At 51.1% G+C, this 24,322-nt stretch overlaps 1 protein-coding gene across 2 annotated transcripts in view; it reads left to right on the forward strand.

Moving 5' to 3' along the window:
- Nucleotides 1-24,322, forward strand: part of GALNT9 (polypeptide N-acetylgalactosaminyltransferase 9) — a 110,383-nt gene that overhangs the window by 25,116 nt on the left and 60,945 nt on the right. For both annotated transcript variants that reach the window (XM_021072816.1, XM_021072817.1), the window contains exon 2: nucleotides 13,069-13,249. In XM_021072816.1, coding sequence (XP_020928475.1) covers nucleotides 13,069-13,249 — 181 coding nt within the window. The remainder of the gene's footprint in view (nucleotides 1-13,068; nucleotides 13,250-24,322) is intronic.

Below are 24,322 nucleotides of genomic sequence, written 5' to 3' on the forward strand. Positions count from 1 at the left end.
AAATGTAGTAATAACAGAACACAGACTTGTGTGTACATCATATGCACTTATTGAACCTAGTTGAAACTATGACATATGATTTTATAAAATTAACATAGAGCACTAAAATATTAATATTGGCTTTCTCTGAGGAGTGGAACACTGGGTGATCCTGTGTGTGTTTTCAGAATCTTCTACAGTAATTAGTTATGAAATAGTATTTACTTCAATCAGAAATGCACTTTCTAATAAGAAATGTTAAAGTGTATATTGCTGATAACAATACAAAACAAACCTAAATCTTCTGGAAAGTAATTTGGTACCAAGCTCCACAAAAATATTTTATCCTTGACCTGGTGGTTCTGAACCTGACAGCACTTATGACTTGAACCTAGCCAGAACCCAGATTGGGACTTGAACCCATGTGCCAGGACTTGAACTCAGCCTAAACCCAGATTGGGACTTGAATCCACAGTGTTTGTTTTTTATTTTTTTTATTTAATTAGTTTATTTATTTATTTTTTTGTCTTTTGAGGACCACACCCACGGCATATGCAGATTCCCAGGCTAGGGGTCTAATCGGAGCTGTAGCTGCCAGCCTACACCAGAGCTCACAGCAACACTGGATCCTTAACCCACTGAGCAAGGCCAGGGATCGAACCTGCCATCTCACAGTTCCTAGTCAGATTCTTTTCTGCTGCACCACGATGGGAACTCCTACAGTTTTTAAATTAGAATTGCTCACCAGGTGACTGGACTTACCGAGGTTCAGGTTCTTTGCGCCTCAGTGCAGAAGGAATTCCGCAAGAGACAAGAGTGATAGGCAAGAGATAGATTTATTAAGATAGGTTGCTTGGGAGCTCCATTTGTGGCTCAGCAGTTATGAACCCAACTAGGATCCATGAGGATGCAGGTTCCATCTCTGGCCTCACTCAGTGGGTTAAGGATCTGGCGTTGCTGTGGGCTGTGGCGTAGATCGCAGACACAGTTTGGATCCCGTGCTGCTGTGGCTGTGGTGTAGGCCTGCGGCTACAGCTCCGTAGCCCTCCCTCCATCCCCCACCCAAAGACCTGAGGCGCATCTCCAGCCTCCACTAGTCAAGCAATCCTGCCTCATTCTGATGGCCCTCTTGAGCAATTATTGTAAACAGCAATCTCCCAAAGTTCCCTCAGTTTCCATCTCTGTCTTATGGCCCCTTATATTGGAACTTCCACAACTGTTGCTGGAATTTAGCCTCTGCTTGTGGGTGCCAAATAAAAACACAGGGACAGAGTTTTGGGAGAAAAGGAGAAAAAAATACCTAAAGCTATTGTTTTGCCAGGCAAAGGAGGCCACAGCAGGCTAATGTTTTAAAGACTATGCCCCCCTTAGGAGAGATTGGGAGGTGGTTTTATAGTTTGGGGAGTGAAAAATAGGCCACAGATAAGGATCAGGGTAAAGGCAAGCTTGTGTCATTTTCAAAGCTGGTGTTCAGTGGTCTGGTGGTCTTCTTTCCAGAATAAAGAATGCTTCATTAGCATCTTCCATTTGTTGGGGGCTTTAGTTCTGTAGAATTGTTACCCGTATTCCTTGAGGAGGGACCAGGACCCTGCCCCCAAAGCTGCACTATTGTTTCCTGATTGCTCCTCTCTGCACCCCCTCCCTTCCCTGATTAGCAACTGTTTGAACCTGCCCTTTGTAACCCAGGGAAAGACAGGGAGGCTGAAGTTTATTCCCTAAAAACAAGAAATGGGGCTACAGAAAGGCTTGTGTGCCCAGGAGCCCACAGCACCCTGCTTGGTTTCACAACTACCTGTGTAACTATCCTACTCCATCCCTATCAGTTCAATTTCTGAAATTAGTAAGTAAGTAAATGTATAAGCACATAGGAAATAAGTAAATGTTTAAATATCGTGGTGGTTTAAAAGATGAATATTAATTATAATTATTCCTCCTATAACAGCATAGGAGACAGACAATAACTCTAAGTGGGAGCAAAAGCAGGATGCAAACTTGCCCACTTGGTGCCCTTCTGGCCATTCCCCAAGGGCAATGTCAAAGCAAGGAGCCAGCAGCTCATGGAGCCGGGAAAAGCCTTGGTCATCCTGGGATTCCTGCTGAGCTGCAGAAGTTTCCTGAACACCAGCTGGCAGCTCATTGTTTTCAAAAGAGATATGAGGCTCCTCTTGGGTGTGCAAAGGTGTTCTGAAGATCCCCCAATTGGGGTTTGTATTTGATCAGTGGACCCGGTGACATGGCCACACTCACTATCCATGACCACCTGGTTGGTCCCCATGGCCTGCTGACAGTGGGTGTTTGCACCCACATCCCACCTCTAACCCTGGCAGGGAGGGAAGAAGGCTGGTGATGGGACACCGTGGATAAGGGGGACCCTTCCCTGCCTGGAGCGGAAGTGTGCAACCAGGAGACACTGCTGCCAAAACTCCATCTCTGTCCACAAGTGCCAAATAGAAACATGGAGACAGTTTTTGGGTGAAAGAGAAAAAATAGATTTCATTGTATTGCCAGGAAAAGGGAGCCATAGCAGGCTAATGCCCTAAAGACTGTGCCCCTGCTTTGGGGAAGAACTGCTGGGAGTTTTATCGTCTAAAATGAGAAAAACAGGGTTTCAGATAAGAATCAGGATGGGGACAAACATGCATTCTTTGTTCTTTAGGGGAATCTTAGTCCTCCAAGCTGGCATTGGGAGATCGCAGCAAGACCCTGGTGGTGGTCTTCCAGGTTATTGCCTGGAATAACAGTACTTGAAAAAAGGGTGTATTGATCAGAGATGAGAACCAACTAGGAAAGTTGCTGAAAAACATCATGTGCTAATAATCTTTCACCCACAGGTAATTGTGTTCAGGGTGCCTCATCTTTAGCTTATGGGTGATTATGTTTAGGGTGCAGCTAAGTCAGGGAGAAGGACAAGGAAGGACTCCAAGCTGTTTGGTTTTAAAGTATTCATTTCTGGAGTTGCCAGCGTGGCTCAGTGGAAACGAATCTGACTAGTGTCCATGAGGACACAGGTATGACCCCTGGCTTTGCTCAGTGGGTTAAGGATCTGGCATTGCTGTGAGCTGTGGTGTAGGTCACAGATGGAGCTCCAATGCAGAATTGCTGTGGCTGTGGTGTTGGCTGGTGGCTTCAGCTCCAATTTAACCCCTAGCCTTGGGGCCTCCTTATCCCGTGGGATCAGCCCTAAAAAGACAAGAACCACACAAAAAACCTTATTTCTAAAAGACGCGTAAGGAATGTTAACTTTTCTCTTAGGTGTATAAGATGCCTATGTCATTATGTGTCTCCCTTAAGAGGGAACCAGGATCCTGCCCCAGGGCTGCTCTGTTGTTGCTTGGTCTCTACCTCCCCTCCCTTCCCTGATCAGCAACTGTCTGAACCTGCCCCTTGGAGCTCAGGGAAGGTCCTGGAGGCTGAATGAGGCTCATTTCCTAAAACAAGAAACTGGGGAAGCAGAAAGGCTTTTGTGCCCAGGAGCCCCACAGGACCCCCTGCTCGGTTACAAAACTGTGGACCAGCATGTGGCTCATCTGCAGCAAAGACCCCAGTGCTCTCCATCTGCCTGGGCAAAAGCGAGGTGCATGAGGAGTTCCTGTCGTGGCTCAGTGGTTAACGAATCCAACTAGGAACCACGAGGTTGTAGGTTCAATCTCTGGCCTTGCTCAGTGGGTTAAGGATCCGGCGTTGCCGTGAGCTGTGGTGTAAGGTGCAGACATGGGTCAGATCCTGCGTTGCTGTGGCTGTGGCTGTGGCTGGTGGCAATGGCTCCGATTAGACCCCTAGCCTGGGAATCTCCATGTGCCATGGGAGCGGCCCAAGAAAAGTCAAAAAGACCAAAAAAAAAAAAAAAAAAAAAAAAAGAGCACATGAAAGCCAGATGTACTGCATTAAATACCATTATGAGGGTGTCTTCCCCCATCCCCCACTGTCATGCAGCAACCTTGCTTTTCTGAGAGGATAGTGAGACTAATCAATAGTCATGAATATCCTAGTGAAACTACAGCGCTAACAGCCTGAACCCAGCCAGAATACGGACAGGGACTTGAACCCACGTGTTGAGACTCGAACCCAGCCTCTTCCTTTCAGGGAGCAGCAGCTCCTCCGTGGTATCCAGTAAGGTGTGTATTCAAATCAGCAGAAGGGCAGTCCTCAGACTCTTGCCCTTGGTCATAATCTGAATGCAGGCCTCATTCCAACCCCTACCCAATCACCTGAGGCACTTCTCACACCTCCACTAGTCAAGCAAGCCTGCCTTGTGCTGAGGGCTTTTTTGAGCCATTATTAACAGTGATCTCCCAATGTCCCCTAGGTTTCCCTCTCTATGGTCCCTTATTGGGACTTACACAACTGCCTGTGCCTACTCCATCCCTATCACTAGGTGTCAAAAATGAAAACCTGGTGACCTTTAAGGTCCCTTCTAAGATGCTTCTTTTTAGATGCTTTGATGTTTAGAGGCTGGGCTAAGAGCCTGGCCTTCCTGGCTCTGCCACCACCATGAGCCTCAGTGGTCTCCTCTGTGAACTGGGATGATGGAGTCACCAGCAAGGAAGGTATCATGGGAGGTGGAGTGTGGGGAACGCCCAGCCAGTGCAGCAAACATCAGCTGTGACCTCTAGTCCCAGAACTGCTGGCTTCTGTCTGTTTGGTTTGTTTGTGGAGATCTCAAAAATGTTGTCTGGACAGAAGTTTCAAAGGCTGAACTAATGAATGCAAATTTCCCATTGTTCTCAAAATCACATCCATTCAAGGATGAATTGCCAAGCTTGCACCACCCTCCCCCAAGGAGGAAGTGGAGGATTTCAAACAGGAAAAACCACCCCTCTGCTCTAGTTAAGGAAGCCTGGGTGACTTTGGACTCTGCACCCACCTCCTTTCAGGCTGAGCACCCATAGGGTGGCCCACCTTGGCATGTCCTGTCCTCAGAGTCCAAGGGCCACAGGTCACATCCCAGCAGGCTGTGTTTGTGGTGAGTCTATGTGTTAGTTTTCCAGGGCCACCCATGCAAAGCATCACAGACCCAATGGCAGAAAACACAACATGCCTTCTCTCGGTTCAGGAGGCCAGAAGTCTGAAACCAAGGCATCAGCGGGGCCGTGCCCCTTCCAAGGCTCCTTCTGCAAACAACAAGCAGGGCCCTGTGAGCTCCTGGGCACATAAGCCTTTCTGTGTCCCCCATTACCTATTATTAGGGAATAAGCTTCACCCTCCAGGGCCTTCCTTGAGTTCCAAAGGGCAGGTTCAAAACGGTTGCGAATCAGGGAAGGGAGTGGATGCTGAGACAAGGAAGGGCTCTAAGCTGTTCAGTTTTAAAGTATTCATTTATAAGAGAAGCATTAGGAATATCACTTTTCTCTTAGGTGTATAAGATGCCTATGTCATTATGTGTCTTCCTTAAGAGGGAACCAGGATCCTGCCCCAGGCCTGCTCTGTTGTTGCTTGGTCTCTGCCTCCCCTCCCTTCCCTGATCAGCAACTGTCTGAACCTGCCCCTTGGAGCTCAGGGAAGGTCCTGGAGGCTGAATGAGGCTCATTTCCTAAAACAAGAAACTGGGGAAGCAGAAAGGCTTTTATGTCCAGGAGCCCCACAGGGCCCTGCTTGGTTACACTTCCTACCTCTTCCGGGTCCTGATGGCCCCAGGTGTCCTTGGCTAGTGGCCGCATCACTCCCATCTCCACCTCCGCTGTCCCATAGCCATCCTCTCTGTGTGTGTCTGTGTCCACAATTCCTTCTGATATGGGTCCCAGTCACTGGGCTATAACACAGCCCAGTTCAGAATGACTGCACCTTAACTAATTACATCTGCAAAGACCCTATTTCCAAATAAGGTCCTGCTCACAAGTCCTGAGTGTATCTTTGAGGGACATTGCTACCTCCCCCATCCCAGCCCTAACACCCCCCCCCACCACCCTTGCGCTGGGGTGTGATGCTCAGGGAGGCCAAGAGCTGGGAGGTGAGAAGACAAAAGCCCAGTGCAGGTGTGGCTACAGGAGGCTGTGACAGCCTACCTGACCATCAGTTCCATGAAATGTGGGCCTCAGACCCTGCAGTAAGGGCCAGACCATCTTTAATCTTGACGGCTTTCTTCTCTCTCTGTTTGCCCTCAATTCCCTGAAGGGATCAATCAATCCTCCCACTTTAGAAGGATTTCTTTGTGAGAGAAGATGTGAGCCAGTGCTGGGCTATTGGGGAGAGTTCTAGAAACCCTACAGGGAAGCAGCAATGTGCGTGACTTTCCTTAAAAGCCAAATCGGATCCATGGGTTTTCAATTGGGGGAGCTGTCATACATTTGCCCTGCTCCAGAGAACCGTGGTGGGGACCATCAGAGAGCCCTGGCAGGCAGCTTTGACTCCTTGCCTCCCTGCAGGGGTGCTGGTGGGGGCAGCCTCTTAGAGCCTCGGCAGCCTCACCACAGGGCCAAGAGGGCACCAGGGCCCAGGAGGTGCCCACCCAGGACACCCCCGCCCCCTGGCACCAGCATTCTGCAGCATCTCCCTGCCCCCGCCCCAGAGGCCAGAGGGAGGGTTTGCACAATGTTCTTGTCAGTCCACAGTGCATCTTTTTTTTTTTTTTTTCTTTTTAGGGCTGCACCTGCAGCATATAGAAGTCCCCAGGCTAGGGGACAAATCAGAGCTGCACTGCCAGCCTATACCACAGCCACAGTAACGTGGGATCCAAGCCATATCTGTGACCTACACCACAGATCATGGCAACTGCCAAATCCTTAACCCACTAAGCGAGGCCAGGGATCGAACCCAAATCTTCATGGATACTAGTCGGGTTCATTTCCACTGAGCCACAACAGGAGCTCCCCCAGCATGCATCTTGTACCCATGAAAGAATGAAAGGCCATAAGCCCTTGTTCCAGGGCAAAGGTCCTCTGAGAAGAGTCCCTAGTTGGCAGCATCAGTGTCTCCTGGAGGCTTCTTAGAGATGCCAGTTCTCCCGTTCATCTGGGACCTTCGGAATCAGATGCTCTGGTGGGCCCCTGCATTCTGCATCCTCCAGGGGCCTGGCTCAGGTTTGAGAACCACCATCCTCTGCGGAGCCACCGCTGCCTCCAAGGCCCAGTGGAATAGACTCTGGGTGAGGATGGTGGGGGTGGGAGGTGCAGCCACCCGTGGGGCTGGTGTGCTGACTCCCTGCCCTCCCTCTGTGACCAGCTCAGTCATTCACCCTCCATTCACACCCCCAGCTCACACCACTCCAGGCTCCATGGCTGCTGGCAGATCCACAGCCAAGAACACAGGCAAGGCTCCTGGGGTGCTCATTCAGCAATGACCCATGACGGTCACGGCGATGGCTAAGATATCAAAGTGCAGCACTTCCTCGCTATTCATGGATTCTTTATTTGTGAATCCACTTCGAGCAAATTTATTTATAACACTTAAATCAACAGTTATGGTGCTCTGGTGGTTATTTGTGGACGTGGGTACCTGGCAGACTGCTGTTTCAAGGAGCAAGGACATGGAGGGCTTTGCCAGACAGGGACTCGAGAGTGGATATCTCCTTGAATCTCACGCACCCCAGGTACCTCACTCTAGTCCCAGACCTGCCGCAAAGAGTGTCTGTGGGGGAAAACTGGACCCTATGCCACAAGACAGGTAACTCCGGAAGCCCGGAGCTCTCCAGAGGCAGGAAGGAGCAAGGCAGTGAAGCTTCCCCTTCTGCCACCACTGCCTGCGTACAGATGCTGGTTCTGTGCTTGGACACTGTGTGGCCCTGAGCACATCACGTGACCTCTCGATTAATTTATCTGCAAAATGGGGTGAATTACAGCCCTCACTCATATCTAAAGGGCTGTGCTACTGAGTGTTACTGTTATCATCCTTATACATTCACCCTAAGAAGCAGTACAGAAAGTCAAGATCCCAACCTAAAGCTAACCAAAATATGAATGATTTGGGGAAATTAACAGAGGGTCAGAGAAGGTAATTAATACACCTTGACAACTGAAAACTCTTGGAGTTCCTATTGTGGCTCAACGGGTTAAGAACCGACGTTGTCTCTTGTGAAGATTCAGGTTCCATCCCTGGCCTTGTTCAGCGGATTAAGGATCTGGCATTGCCTCAAGCTGCGACATTGGTTGAAAATGGGGCTGGGTTCTGGTGTTGCCATTGTTGTAGGACTTACGATGTACAGAGAGATGGGACCCTGAGTCTTACTTCCGGGAAGCAGCTATTTGTGCTGGCACTGACTCAGCAGACTCATATCCAAAGGCTGAGCCCGGAACGCAATGGGCGGGCGGTTGCCTTATATACCTCAGCTGGTTTTCTCGCTACATCTTGGTCCTTTGTCTCCCTTATAAAGTAACACACATTCTGTAAATTCTGATATGTAACATGTACAGTTCATGTTACATAGTTGCGTCTGCGCACAGGAGTACCGATTACATCATACTGCCACAGAGTTGCGCATGCGCACACAGATGCCAGTTGCACACATTGCCTTCCCTTTGTTCTGGGAGGGCTCCCTACGACTTCCCCACTACACCATGGCTGTGGTTGGTTACAGCTACAGTTCTGATTCAACCACTGGAAAAGAAAAAAAGAAAATTCTTCACTAAGGGCACAGGTTTAGGTAGTGAGAGAATTCCACTTTGGTCCTGATGGTCCCTCATTGCTTGGCTCCACAGCAAACACTATTTACATAATCACAATGTGGCAAATGTGGACTCCGATCTCATTTTAGAATCGAACTATGGACAAATCTGCGGAAAGCCAGATTGCAGTTACAGAGCAAAATATAGATGTTACAAATGCCCTTTGATGCAGTAAAAGCTATGTAGGCGCAGGAGATACAGAGGGAAGTATGCTAATGTCTTTTCTTTTCCTCTCTCTCTCTCTCTTTTTTTTTCTTTTTTTTTGCAATTTAACTTTTTTTTTTTTCTTTTTATGGCCGAACCTGCAGCATATGGAGGTTCCCGGCTAGGGGTCAAATTGGAGCTGCAGCTGAGGCCTATGCCACAGCCACTGTAACACTGGATCACTGCATCTGTGATCCTTAACCTACTGAGCGAGGCCAGGGATCAAACCCACATCCTCGGGAGTTCCTGTTGTGGCTCAGTGGTTAACGAATCCGACTAGGAACCGTGAGTTTGCCAGTTTGATCCCTGGCCTTGTTCAGTGGGTTAGGATCCTGTGTTGCCGTGAGCTGTGGTGTAGGTCACAGACGCAGCTCGGATCCAGCGTTGCTGTAGGCCGGCGGCTACATCTCCAATTAGACCCTTAGCCTGGGAACCTTCACATGCCATGGGAGCGGCCCAAGAAATGGCAAAAAGTCCAAAAAAAACCCAAAACCCCACATCCTCGAGGACACTATGTCAGGTTCTTAATCCACTGAGCCACCATGAGAACTCTGCAATTCAACATTTAAAAGATTTATTTATTTTTATTATGAACATGAGATGTGCCCTCTTAACAAAATTTTAAGTGCGCAATACTGTATGGTTAACTAGGCACAGTGCTGTGAGACAAACATCTAAACTTATTCAGATATTTCTGTATATATATGTTAGGTTTGCAGAGGGAGGAACACGCAAGGCCTAGATGGTAAAGCAAAAGAGATTTATTAAGGCATCAGAGGGGCACGGGCTGAGCTCCAGATGGTGCCAGCCCTGACTGTGAGGAGGTACTAGGCTTATAAAGGATCTGTGGCGGGAATCTGTGGCCGGAATTCATGGTGGGAACTTGTGGCAGAAACGATGAAGAAGGAGGAGGGCAAGGTCAAGGGAGGAGTAGGTGGGGGGGTGTAGGTGGTCAAGTCCTGTGACAGAGGGCAGTTAATCCTTGTAGGTGGTTAATCTATGCTCTGCATTCCGAGAAAGGGTGCAGATCTTGTGCTGGGACTTACCCATGTCTGCAGCAGGTCTCCGAGGTGAACAGTCACATTCAGGGGGTGGGGGGGTCCATCTCCATCCTTCTAGGAACCTATCCATATATATCTGAAACGAATATATATATATATAAGTAACTGACATTTTATAGCCATTGAACTTAACCTTTAGCTATTTACAAACTTAAATTTGGGTTTGCTCATTTCTCATCTTACCTGGTAGGGAGTCAACAGCTGGCAGCTAAAGTTGATATTTCTAAAAGTAGAGCCTCAAGTGTTCCTTTTATTATTTTTTTTTTATTTTATGATTTTTATTTTTTCCATTATCGTTGATTTACAGTGTCAAGTGTTCCCTTTAAGGTCACAAAAATAACCACCAGAATAATAACATAGCTAAGGAAAACCAAGGGGAGTTCCCGTAGTGGCGTAGTGGTTAACGAATCCGACTAGGAACCATGAGGTTGCGGGTTCGATCCCTGCCCTTGCTCAGTGGGTTAAGGATCCGGCGTTGCCGTGAGCTGTGGTGTAGGTTGCAGACGCGGCTAGGATCCCGAGTTACTGTGGCTCTGGCATAGGCTGGCAGCTACAGCTCCGATTAGACCCCTAGCCTGGGAAACTCCATATGCGGCGGGAGCGGCCCAAGAAATAGCAAAAAGACAAAAAAAAAAAAAAAAAAAAAAAAGGAAAACCAAGGGAGGAAGGGGGTGGGGACAGGGATGTAGGCGGTGGTGGAAATGGACCCCACTCCTCATCTCTCATGCCAGAAGTCAAGGGCAATTGTCTTGGCTGACACAGCAAGAACCAGATTCATAAAATAACTATGCATGTGTGCAGCACATAAAATGAGAAGGGCGAACGTCAGAAAAAATCATTTCCTATGGAGAGGGGGGCTTGCGGAGGGAAACAGCCCAGGAAATATTAACTCTTTGTTTTTATAGCTTTCTGAATGGTTTGAATTTTTTAAACATATGCATATTTTACTTTTATAAGCAGGAAATGGGTGTGAATGAGCCCCAGCTGTGTGGTCAGGGCCTGGCAGCTGCAGGTGGTCCTCCCACTCCCCTAGGCAGACTCTCCCTTCAGGTTTGGAAGCACATCTGTCTGTGGGAGACATCTATTTACAGACTTTTCAAAGAAAATTGCAAGTACAGTACAGACGTTTAAAAACAGCATGAGACATATACATATATATATATATATGTATGTATTCACTTTGCCATATTAAAATAAGAAGTGGAAGTGATTAGTGTCATGTAACTTTTCAATTTTACATCCAAATGCGTATCTTTCAATCCTACGTTTTCCATTTAAAAAGGAATATTCCAGAACACTAGAGGTCCCTGGAGCCTCTGGCCTTGGCTCTGGTGAACAGGGGGGCCCACCAGGAGGTATGGAGGATGGAGGTCGGCTGCTCCATCCCTGCCCTCGCTGGGAACTGTTCGTAGATAAACTGAAGCATATGACAAATCTTAAGATAATATCTGGACAATAATTGATTGGGATGGGGCGGTGCCAAACCAGGAGAGGTTAGGAGCTGGAGAAAGTATATGGAGAGAAAAAGTGCACAAGCGAAGCAAAGGAGATTGTTGATTGGTGTGGCTTAAAGCCTAGCTCTTTGTGGTTGGCTGTGATTGGCTGTGTGTGATTGGCTATGATTGACTCTGTGTGACTGGCTGTGATTAGCTGTGTGTGGTTGCCTGTGATTGGCTGCATGGTGGGCTCTTTGTGATTGGCTGTGATTGGCTGTGATTGACTATGCGTGGTTGCCATGACGGGCTATGTGTGATTGGCTTTCCATCTCTTAACCTTTAGCCATTTACGAACTTATATTTGGGTTTGCTTGCATAAGGAAGCCATGCATTAGACCCCCCTCAGTCTAGTGGCCTCCTTGTTTAATTAAAAAACCTACGGAGGGGGTGGGTGTCACAAGAGCCTGTACCTAGTGTGGGGCAGCGTGTGTCGTCAGTGTTGGATATTTCCTAGAGTGCACTTCTAGTGGCCTGAAGTAGGACAGGGACCTCTCCATGGAAGCTAATGAGTGCATTTTGGAGACGGGATTTCATCCCAACTCTGCCTGGCTTAAACTACTGCTCCTTGGGCCCCACTCCCAAAGCCCAGATGCCCCAAAATCGTCCATTCCAGAGAGAGCAAAAGGTGCTGTCTTTGCCTGGTGGGGCACTGCTCTGGTCTCCTTTCCTGGCACAAGTGACCAAAGAGAACATTCCAGGAAAACACGCTCCTGGCCTGGCCTTCTTAGGCACCCACACATGCACACACAAGCTGATCACCCCAGGAAAGCCAATGCCACCCTCGTCCCAGAGGTCCCCTGCTCTCACTTTTGTCACCACAAAGTAGCTTCATCTGTCCTTGAACTTTTGTAAACAGAGTCATACAAATGTTTCCCTCTGTATCTTTGGGGGCTTCGTGCTTTTGAGATTCATCCAGGTTGTTGCATCTTTAGTAGCTCCTTCCTTTGTATCCCAAAGCAGCATTGCATTGTGTGGGTGCACAACTGGTTTAAATTGTAAAGAGCAACAAAGGGTTGGTGAGCAAGGGAGTGGGGTGAACAATATCTTTACTTTATATTTTAAAAATTTAATAGAGTTTGCTTCTTCAAATAGGTTTGGGTTTACAGAAATATGGAGTGAAGAGTGCAGAGTTCCCAAGTAGCCCCTCCTTCCACAGTTTCCCCTGTTATCAGCACCTTGCATTAATGTGGTACATTTGTTACAATTAGTGAACCTACACTGATGCATCATCATCAAAGTCCACAATTTACATGAGGGTTCACTCTTGGTGTTGTACATGCTCTGGGTCTGGGCCAGTGTATAATGACATGTAGCCACTGTTATAAAATCACATAGAGTAGTTTCACTGCCCTAAAAATCCCCCACGCTCTACCTCTTCATCTCTCCCCCAACCTCCATAGCTTTGCCTCTCCTGCAAGGTCCTAGAGTTGGAATCCTGCAGTATCTAAGGAATATGCTGAGTTTGCATCTGAAGAAAGAAAGAGGCCGTCGGGAGTTCCCTGGTGGCTTAATGGGTTAAGGATCCCATGTTGTCACTGTTGTGGCTCTGGTTACAGCTGTGGCATGGCTTCCACCCCTGGTCCAGGAACTTCCCCATGCCATGGGTGTGTCCAAAAAAAGGAGGGAAGGGAAGGAGGGAGGAAAGAAAGACACCGTTAGGGAGAGGCTGAGAGGAACGTGGGGTAGGACATGGGATAGGACACTGACCCCCTCTTTTCTCATTTCCTCCAGGCCTTGCCAAGCCCATTGGCCTGGTGGAGGGGCCGGGTGGCCTGGGCCAGGGTGGCATGGCGGCCACGCTGCGTGATGACAGCCAGGAGACGGAAAGCAAGTATGAGGAATACGGATACAACGCACAGCTCAGTGACCGCATCTCCCTGGACAGGACTATCCCGGACTACAGGCCCAAAAAGTGAGTACATGGCCCCACCACCCACAGACACCTCCAGGGAGCCCTGTAGGCCGCAGAGTTCACTGGGCTCAGCTGGACAGGCAGGGTGGGGGAGGGGCGCCTGGAGGCAGGGGCCATCCTGGGCAGTCTTCCTCTCCTGGCTTCTCTGCTCTTGGCCATGGGCGTCTTCTCCAGGTGTCCAGCTACAGGACTGAGGCCGCGCAGTCCCTTTTGACACAATGGTTGGCAGGTCTGAGGAAGCTGGGCTGCACCATCGCTGGTGCTCCAGGTGCCACCACTAACACAAGTGACACGAGCCACAAGTGACATGAGCCACAAGTGACACCAGCCTGAAACATCAGGCTCTGCCAAGTGGGTTTGTCCCCCCCGCTCTTGGTCCAATGACAGTGATGGTGGGTGGAGAGTCTACCTGAAGTGAGCTTCGCCCCTGCCTAAAAGGCATTTGCCATATCTGTCAGTTGCCTGTCAACCCTGGTCCCATCTGCCTCCAAAACCACAGCCCTTGATTAGTCAGAAAAGTCAGGTCCCTCCATGGTGATGGCCTTGCCTTGTGGTCACTCAGGATTGACTCCTGGCCTTAGATCACTGCATCCTCTACTAAAGCTTACTCACAACTTTAGCAGAGGTGAGATGGGAACAAAATGTGACGTTAAGTGGATCCCATGGCTTTCATAAATTCAGCCACGCAGGGCACCTGGGCCCTGGAGGTGAATGGCGAGCGGCCAGGCTTCTTTCTGTCCTGCAGCCAGGAACCGTGAACAGGAAAAGCATTTTCAGATGCATCTTCCCAGCAGAGGCCAGAGTTCAGAGCTGGGTTGGGCTGGGCAGTCATGTGCTCGAGGTTGCTGCACTGTGTCCTGAGTCAATGACAGGAGGCTGTGTCTCAGCCTCTGGAGCAGCCTTCAAGGAAAGGCGTGCGGAGGGTGTGTGTGTGTTTTTAGCTCCTTTCTTGATTTGTCCCTTTCCTTGCTGTGGCCCCTGAGACAGGACTCTGGTTTGGGAAGACATCCTAGGAACCCTGGGAGGTGTTGGGAAGGTGAACAGGGAAGGGCTGGGAGTCTGAGAAGTGTGTCATTGTTGTGGGTACAGGTGGTGGGTGGAGGATGAGCTCCACTGGGATGCAGGTGGACTAGAGAACTGGCCTTGGGGCTGCCCTGGCCCACAGGGGGTGGGGGGCGGGGGAAGGAGGTGGCTCTCACTGACTCCCTGTGCCTCCAAGCCTGAGGGCTTGCTGTGCATGGAGTGTGTCAGGTGATGTGCCCAGAAACAACGGGGTGGGCAGTGGTTGTGTGGCGGGACTGGCAGTGGTTTGGGCTGGGCTGGCAGTGATTTGTGGCTGGGGGTGGGGGTGGGGTGCCTGGGGTGCATTGACCAGCTGGTCTGCCCGCCCTTCCCCTCCCTGCAACCTATTCCTTGTTCTAGCCCTGCCCTGTCCCTTAGACCTTAGGTGCTGCCACGTTCTGTGGATAGCTTGGAGCCACTTGGTGGGGGGAGGTTACCACCCTGCTGCCGTGGCACCTTCCACTTCTGTTGTGTTAGACACAGAGAGCCAGGAGCAGGGCATGCCCAAGCCTTGCCCACGCGTTGTGTGCAACGGTGCTATTTTATTTTCATCACATTTATGTTCATGATCACCACTGATTTAGCACAGGTAATGCTGCTTTACATTTTCAACAATGAAATAAAGATTCCTTTTTGAATGAAAAATGCAGTTAGGTGTGTAACAGGCTGATCTGAAGGAACATACGAAATAAATAATAATTCAGGTGGTGCAGAGATGTGACAGCAGCCACGGACACGGACCTAAATGACTCAGGTTCTGGAAGTGCCCAGTCTGTGCTCTGAGGGTGTATGTGTGTGTGTGTATGTGTATGTGTGTGTGTGTGTGTGAATTTCTGAACCCTCCCCCATTGTGTCCTCACTTTTGCAGGGTGAGCTAAGTTACCTAGTCTGTGAGTTCGCTGGAGTTGACACCGGTCTTGGCTCCGAGCTCCCGGGAAGTCAGGGTGCCCAGCCAAGGACCTCCAAGACCAACCTCGAGTTCAGTGACTCACTAAAAGTATTCCCAGGGCTCAGCAAAGCTATTACACATGTGTTGCAGGCAGGAGTTTCTGGGTGTCCCTCACAGTGGGGCTGGGGGGAACAGTACCTGATTCATCCAGCAGTGTGGGGTAAGCATGAGGAACTTTGGGGAGTTCCCGTCATGGCTCAGTGGTCAATGAATCTGACTAGGAACCATGAGGTTGCAGGTTCGATCCCTGACCTCACTCAGTGGGTTAAGGATCTGGCGTTGCCGTGAGCTGTGGTGTAGGTTGCAGATGTGGCTCAGATCCCGCGTTGCTGTGGCTGTGGAGTAAGCTGGCAGCTACAGCCCCGATTAGACCCCTAGCCTGGGAACCTCCATATGTCATGGGAGTGGCCCTAGAAAAGGCAAAAAGATAAAAAAAAAAAAGTATGACTTTGACTGGCTGACCACACAATCCAGCTCCTGCAAGCTGAGGCCCCACATGAATCTCATTGCAGCAAAGATTATGTGACAAGGCCCCAGGCCTCCAGCTGAAAGTAACTTTTTTTTTTTTTGGCCTCTTTAGTGGCATATGGAAGCTCCTGGGCCAGGGATGGAATCTGAGCTGTAGCTGTGACTTACACCATAGCTATAGCAACACCAGATCCTTAAGCTCCTGTGCTCAGCTGGGGATCAAACCCGCACTGCCACAGAGACAACACTGGATCCTTAACCTGCTGACCCACAGTGGGAACTCCAGAACACGACACTCTTATGAGGCAGGATGTTCCAACGGCTCAGAGGTCACCACCCTGGAGCTGGGCTGAGGCCAGACCTTGAGTGTGGACAAGCCAGACTGGCTGTGTGAACCCCTTCCTGCATACATAGTAGTGGTGGGGACACCAGGGCTGACTTGGCACATAGTGGCACATGTTCCACCTCCTGATCCCACGTGGCACATCCCTGTGACCTTGGGGGGAGGGGGTTGCAGCCACTGGATGGGGATCAGAGGCAGAGAGGGGGCTCTCCTCCTTGCTGTGTCTCCTCCTTCACCTGACAGCACCTGTTGTAACAGAAGAAAGCTCAGTCTTGCCCTGTTTCCCAAAGACCTCATTTTTCTGGCTCTGCCTTGGGCCTCTCTGGAGCTTGTCACTGTCACTCAGCCCAGCATTTCCCTCTGTGCTCAGTGGACTGCATCATGGGGGTGAGTCACATGCAGCAAGAGCCCTTGCGAAAGCATTGCTTAGAACACGGGCCCCAGCTCCCCGGATGGAGACCCAGGCTCCAATGAAGCTCAGAGAGTGGTGCCTGAGCTCTTCTGTGGGCTTACTGAAGACACAGAGTACTACCGGCAGGCCAGGTATTAGCTCTCTTAATCCTGCAGCCAGGCTTTGAGGACCAGTGTTGCCCCCACTTTACGGATGAGGAAACTGAGGCAGGAAGGACCCCATCTCATAGGTGCAGAGCTGGGACTCAGGCAGCCCGAAGGTCTGCTGAGAAAGTAAAGGCTGCTGACTCCGGTCATGCTGAAGGACCAAGGGGGGTGGGAGGCGGAGGGCTGGGAGCTGGGTGGGGCTGCACTGAGAGCAGCCACAGTTGGTAGGCACATGAAGGGGCACGGCTGTGGTCCCACACAACTTTACCTGCAACATCAGGAGACCTCTGGATGTGGCCAAGCCCCATCGTGTGGCATGCTCCCTCCATCATGCCTTTCTCACATCACCTGGTGTAGCAGATCATATTTTCCAGAGGTGGATCCAAACCCTCTTCCGGAAACTTGGCCCTCCTCAATAAGATCAAGAAGTGGAGAGGGGGAGTTCCCACTGTGGCTCAGTGGGTTAAGAACCTGACTAGTATTCATGAGGATGTGGGTTTGATCCCTGACCTTGCTCAGTGGGTGGAGGATCCAGCGTTGCCACAAGCAGCAGCGTAGGTTGCAGATTCTGCTCGGATTGGGCATTGCTATGGCTGTGGCGTAGGCCAGCAGCTGCAGCTCCAATAGGACCCCTAGCCTTGGAACTTCCATATGCTGCAGGTGCCGCCCTAAAAAGCAAAAAATAAAAAAAGGTGGAGAGAGTGTCCCTTCCCTTGCATTTGGGTGGGCTTTTGTGGCTGGTCATGGATCCAGGGTAGAGGTGAGGCTCTGGGGCTTCCAGGGGCCCCCTGCCAGCCAGGCTCGGGTCCTGGCCCACGAGCTGCCATGTTGGGAGGAAGCCCCAGCATGTTCCCTCTAGGCGTCCCCATGGCCAGGCCCAGAGAGCCAGCACACACATGGTCACACCAGCTGGTGCCAGCTGCCTCAGCCCCCTCGGCCCACCTCGGCCCCACCCACAGCCCATTGGACAAGCCCTGACCCAGTATACCAGGTGAGTCTTTCCAGGGACTGCAACAGGAATCAGACAATCGTGCTGCGCTAAGAATGCCTGGGGCCTGCGGGAGCTTCAAAGGGCTGATACTCAGGCTTGGGAGGTTAAAGGGTGTCAGAAGAGACTTCCCTCTGCAAACAGCAGCTCTATGCTGTCACACATCAGTGGCCATGCCTGGTGCTTAGGAGGCCTTGGGCAAATGTTCATGGAGGATTAAATGAATAATTGCATAAATGCGAGCTCAGTTTCTGCCCATCTGAAACTTTCAGAGGTTGGTTTCCTAAACAGCCTCAAATCCTCCCTACCCCCAGCCCATCCATCCAATGAGAAGCTGCCTCAACAGAGTGCCTCCCATAGGCCTAATCATCAGAGCACACGAGGGCTGCAGGAGTATGTGCACTTGTGTGCAGTGTGCATGTGTGTGCCCGCAGTTCAGGCGTGTACGTGCACACATGTGGGCATGTGTTCCCACCCCAACTGGCAGCTCAGTTCACTTTCAAACCAAAGTTCTCTCTGCCTTCCTTGGTCAGATACATGATTGATTTCCCTTTGTCTGGAAGTAGATCACTTTTCTAATTAAGCAGTGGTTTTAATTATGTCACAAAGCTCATAACATAGATCTTGATTGTTAAGACTGGCCCATGGGATAGTGAAAGGAAGACGGGCAAAGCCAAATTAAACAGGATCATAAAAATGAACAGCCTCATCTGAGACCCGGTCCTGCATTCCCACGCAGTAACATCCGCCACCCCCTGCCCCCCGCCCCCTTCCCAATACGTGCTGGCGAAGTCTTAGCGCACATTAATCGTCTCCTCCATGCACAGCTTGGCTGTCAGGTGTAATAAGTGCAGATTTAGTGAGGGCGACCACGAGGCGCTGGAGGCAGGCGTGCTGATCCCAGCTTCTCGTAGGGGCTCAGACACCGGCCTCATTGAGGATCTGGGAGTGGAGGCAAGGGTCCCAGACGATGGACAGGAAGCGCAGTGTTGTCATGGAGACATGTTGGTTCTTTTCCTCCTCAGGTGGAACTGCCACAGCCATTTGACCCTTACCACGATAAGCCCTGCGCTTCCCACCAGCCCCTGAGACCTCGGAGCCTCGTGTGTGTCAGGGAAGGAGGTTCCTGGGGAGGGCAGGGGTCCCTCAGTTGAGCCTCCTTCTCTGGGTGGTGGAGGTGGGAGGGGGGTTCGCAGAGGATAGCAGCCCCTCACCCACTGGCCCTGCTGTGGGAGGGGCTCTTCCTCAGTCCCAGGTGGTTCCCCTGTGGCAGGATGGAAGCTAAGGAAGTGGGACAGGGGGAGCAGAGGCTGCCTGCCTGTGGCTCCATCTCAGCTGTGGATTTGCTGGGTTGGGGGGACAGGGCCTCCCCAGATCCCGCTGGGGGCTGGATGAACAAATGCCGGGGGGTCTCACTTCCCCCTTCCCCTTCTGCTCTCCATCCTAGGGGCTCACAGAGCACCCTCCGAGGCCCTGCTGCACTGCTGGGGCTGAGGTACAGAATACACTCGTGATGAGCTGGACACAAGCCCACGACAAGTCAATGGGCCAGAGGGAGTGCCTGGAGGGGCTGGAGTCATGGGCCAGAAGATGGCACAGCCAGGCCTTGATGGACCTTGCTGCACAGGCAGTGACACTCTGGGTGCCCCAGGGGTTTCTCGGCAGCATGGCACCTAGGGATTTGTGGATTTTGCAGTCCACTCGCTCTCCTGGGTACCTCGAGGCCTCGAGGCAATGGGTACCCTGTGTGTGACTGTCTCACAGGATCCTGTGGGGGTGGGGCAGGAGGGGTCTTTCTGTGCACATTCCAGTGTTCTGCTTCTGACAAGTGGGTCTGCCAGGATTTTGCTCGGAGCCCTGTGGGTGGCATGTGTGCTCACATCTCCTCAAACACACGGTGCAGAGATTCTCATGCATCTCAGTCCACTCGTCTTCCTGAAGCTGTCGAGCAGGTCGGCCCACAGCTGCTTAGTCCGTGTGAGGTGGAACAGTGAGTCCGAGGTCTGTGCTTGCCCTTAGCGCCAGCCTAGGCACTGCCAGTAAATAGAAGCCATTAATGTCCCCACCTCGTGTGGCTGTGTGCAAGGTGCCTGTGAAGGTATGCATGAGCATGTGTAAAGTGAATGAGTACATCTGTATTGTGTGTGCATGCGATTGTGTGCACATGTGTTTTCCCAGTGATTTACTTGTGTGCACATGTGCTTGTACACATGGGTGTGTGCATGAATTTGTGCGCTTGCATATGTGCACCTATGTGTGTTTGAGAGGTCCTTCAGCCAGCTTACTGGATGATGAATGGACTCAGTCTTAGAAAGACAGGATCCCAAAGCAGGAGGCTTGGCATTTCTCCTACCACTGATCTCCCCATCCATCGATACCCCACTTTCCCAAGCAGCCTCTCGTATCTGTCGTTTACCGTGGGGGCTGCTCTGCCTCTATACCCATCAGAATCCTGCCTGGGGGAGTTCCTGTCTTGGCTCAGCAGTAACAAACCTGGCTATTATCCATGAGAATGTGAATGTGATCCCTGGCTTCGGTCATTGGGTTAAGGATCCAGTGTTGCCGTGAGCTGTGGTGTAGGTCGTAGACATGGCTTGGACCCCGAGTTGCTGTGGCTGTGGTGTAGGCTGGGAGCTGTAGCTCTAATTCAACCCCTAGCCTGTGAACTCACATATGCCTTGGATGCAGCCCTAAAAAGACCAAAAAAAAAAAAAAAAGAGGAGATCCCATCGTGGCTCAGTGGTTAATGAACCCGACTAGCATCCATTAGGGCGCCAATTCAATCCCTGGCCTTGCTCAGTGGGTTAAGGATCTTATGTTGCTGCGGCTGTGGTGTAGGCCCAGCGACTACAGCTCCAATTGGACCCCTACCCTGGGAACCTCCATATGCCGTGGGTGTGGCCCGAAAAAGCCAAACGAAAAAAAAAAAAGAATCCTGCCTTGAGCTGGCAGGAGGATCAGGCATCAGTGTGGCCTGAACTCATTTAGAATTCCAAGCTCACACGGATATTCCTGAGAGGACAGAATTGTATTGACATGGCAGGCAGACACCGCTACCAGGAAGGCTACCACACTCCCCCGGTGACACACTTCCAAGAACCCTCCTGGCTGCTGTTCCCAGAAACATCAGTCTTGGTTTCCAAAGGGTGCAGCTTCTGCTTCCCTGGTCTGCACTAAGCCCAGACCTGTCTCCTCCACTGCTGCCGCCGTGGGAGGTGGATGTGTGTGCTGAAGCTGGCTGCCCCCGCCCCCACCCCCGCCCCTGCCGGGATGGTGGAGCCACTCCATCCCCTCTCCATCCTGTGTTGATTTCTCCAGTGGCACAAAGGGCATCCCCATAAATTTCCATTAGTGTTGCTGCTGTGGCCCTGCTGGCTGGGAGGCCAGCCGGAATGCCTCCTGCCTTGCATTCCAGCCACGACCTCGGAAGTGGCTTTGAGAGCTCGTCATCGTGCCCGCTGCCAGGGTTTATAAATCCTCTGCCAAACAGCCTTGTGGTTGAGGACGTTCTGCTTCTCTGGCTCCGGGCAGGGAATGTGAAGGCTGAGCCTCTCTGGGGCCCATGGCCCCACCCCTCCTTCGGCCGTGACCTGATGGAATGGGCATGAAGCCAGCACCATGCAGATCACCGGATGTCCAAGAAAAGGACAGAATCGTTGCACTTTGGGGAAGCGCCCGTCCTACTCATGGTTCCTATTTAGCAAACTACCCCATGGTCAGCTGCGTTAAAGCAAATTTTTATTTGTTTGTTCCAAGGCAAGGGCTGGAACCCATAATACAGCTGCAACCTGAACCACAGCAGTAACCAGAGACACAACAGTGACAATGCCAGGTCCTTAACATGCTGCACCATCAGCCACAAGCTACAAACTTGTCAAGAGTAGTAAATAAGCCACATTTTTTTTTGGTTTTGTTGCTATTGTTGTTGTTTTTTTATTTCATTGCTTTTTAGGGCCCCACACATGGCATATGAAAGTTCTCAGGCTAGGGGTCGAACTGGAGCTATAGCTGCCAGCCTATACCACAGCCACAGCAACATGGGATCCGAACCTCGTCTGCCACCTACACCACAGCTCATGGCAATGCTGGATCCTTAACCCACTGAGCAGGGATCAAACCTGCATCCTCATGGATCCTAGTTGAGTTTGTTCACCACTGAACCACAAAGGGAATTCCAAACCAAGTTTTAATGGACTCAGAAGCAGGGGTTCAGATGGGCCGAAGGGGGCGTGGCCTCTCTGAGCAGTAACTTTGGGACCTCTGCTGGGGAGGTGTAATGGAGGGGGGCTCAAAGCAGGGGCTAAAACCATCTGGGGCTCGTCATGCACATCCCTGGCAGCAGATGGACTGTAACGACTCAGCTCAGAAGCCACGAATTCCTCCTGCCGTATTCTGTTGGGGAGAGGCAGCAGAACCCACCAAGGTTCAAGGGGAGGTGGGGTCAGGCCCCAGGGGAGGTTTCAGGTGTTGTTGCAGCATCTTTGGAAAGTACAATCTGGCACAGTGCCCATCTCAGACCAGTGGGGTCATGTTTGGGGGCACAAGGGCTGGATGGCATTCTGAAGGAGGAGTGGGATTCCCCCTAAAAAAAATGGCTGTTCTGCATCAGTGAATATGTTCTCAGATGAAAAACCCAACACCTCAGAGGTGGTTGCAACAGCAATGGGATTCCTGATCTTAAATAACAAAAAGTCCACAAGCTCGGGGTGAGGGGAGTTTTCCATTGGTGGGTCAATGACATCATCAGGGATTTGGGCTCTTTCCAAGTCTCTGCTCTGCCCTGCTCAGTGCATCAGGCTTATTTATTGCCTCATGGTCACAATATGGTTGCTGTGGCTCTAGCATCATATCTTCACAGGTCAAATTTCTGAAGGGCAGAGTATGTTCCTACATCTTGTCCTCTTTTAAGAATAGAGGAAATGTTCTCAGAGCCCCAGCAGGCTTCCCCTCAAGTGTCCTGGGTTGTCTTATGAACCACGGAAGGTCAAGGATGCTCTCCTGGTCCTTTTCAGAGCCCCTACCATGTTTGGTTTGCTCTGTATTTGCATCTCAGGATTGTGTGGATGCCTAAGTCTCACAGACTGGGGTTTGCTGGAAATTTAGCTGAGGGGGTTGGTAGTTAGCTCTCTCCTCCTCTCAAGGCAGCCGAGGTCCCTAGCTGGGACCGTCTGTGTCATCAATAAGAGCAGGGTTGGGAGTTCCTGTCGTGGCGCAGTGGTTAACGAATCCGACTAGGAACCATGAGATTGCGGGTTCGATCCCTGTCCTTGCTCAGTGGGTTAACGATCCGGCATTGCCGTGAGCTGTGGTGTAGGTCGCAGACGTGGCTCGGATCCCGAGTTGCTGTGGCCCTGGCATAGGCTGGTGGTTACAGCTCCGATTTGACCCCTAGCCTGGGAACCTCCCATATGCCGCAGGAACAGCCCAAGAAATGGCAAAAAGGCAAAAAAAAAAAAGCAGGGTTAAGACAAAGCATCTGATGTCATCTCTCTTGACAGTGCTGAGAAAGCCCCCAGCTCACCTGGACGGGGACTTCCTGAGACAGGGTGTGCGATGGTCAAGGCAGCAGCCAGACTTACCTCTGTGAGCACCGAGCCCACTGGCTCCCCTGTTCTCCCCTCTCTGCTTGGTCAGGCAATTTGGGGCACAGCTGACCAGGCAGAACCTTCCTGAGGGGCATCCCCGAGCCCAGGTAAGCCCAGCCCTGCACCATGTACATTTCAGGACCTGTGCTGGATCAGGACTGTTTCATCCCATGTGACAGAAAATCCATCTCAGATTGGGTTCAGCTGGAAAAAGAGAGAAAGGGAGAGACAGGGAGAGAATGTACTATTCCTGCAGCTGCAAAGTCTGGAGGAAGTGCACTGGCTTCGGGTCAGGTTGGACTCAAGGCTCAGTTGATGTCATCTGGACCTGGCATCTCACCAACTCTCTGCTCTGCTTGCTGTTCACCCTGACTGCTGGGTGCAAGATGGATGCAGCTGCTCCAGCCTCACATCCTATCTTCCCAAGGCCCCAGCCAACCTCCCCACGGTTCTGATTGTGTGTCTGTCCCTGAGCCTGTTGCTGAGCTGCCAGGCTCAGACCTAGTCATGGTCCACGTCTTCTGCATCCAGAGACTGGGATTCCACCCAGCTACTTAGAGTGTGACAGTGGGGGCAGAGGCCATGTGTTATGGGGGGAAAGGAAGGGGCTAAGCAGAACCACAGCAAACATACAAAGCTTGAGATAGGATGGACAGGACTCTGGCTGGCGTTCAGTTTTCAGGGGAAGGAAAGAAGCTTGAGGAGGCTGCATGCTAGCTAGCATCAGTCACCAGGCACGCTGGGCTGGGTGCCGGGAGCCCGACAAATTACCCAGCTGCAAAAGTCCATAGGGCAGAGACGGGAAACCCTGTTATGGATGGATCTGGCATGGCTTAGCAAGGACTGAGGGTTCCCCCCAGAAAGGCAGATGCCCTGAGGGGTGGCACATCCCCACTGTTGAGGGCTCCTGGATGTGTGTGGGATGTAGGATGGGCGTGAGTGTGCACGCGGGGATGTGGATATGTGCACCAAATCCAGCTTGAGTTTCAAGTTTAGATTTTTTTGTTTGTTCGTTTTTTGTTTTTTGTCCTTTTAGGGCCGCACCTGTGGCATATGGAGGTTCCCAGGCTAGGGGTCTGATTTGAGCTGTAGCCGCAGGCCTATGCCAGAGCCACAGCAA

The sequence above is a fragment of the Sus scrofa genome, chromosome 14, assembly GCF_000003025.6.
Source record: "Sus scrofa isolate TJ Tabasco breed Duroc chromosome 14, Sscrofa11.1, whole genome shotgun sequence".
NCBI lineage: Eukaryota > Metazoa > Chordata > Mammalia > Artiodactyla > Suidae > Sus > Sus scrofa.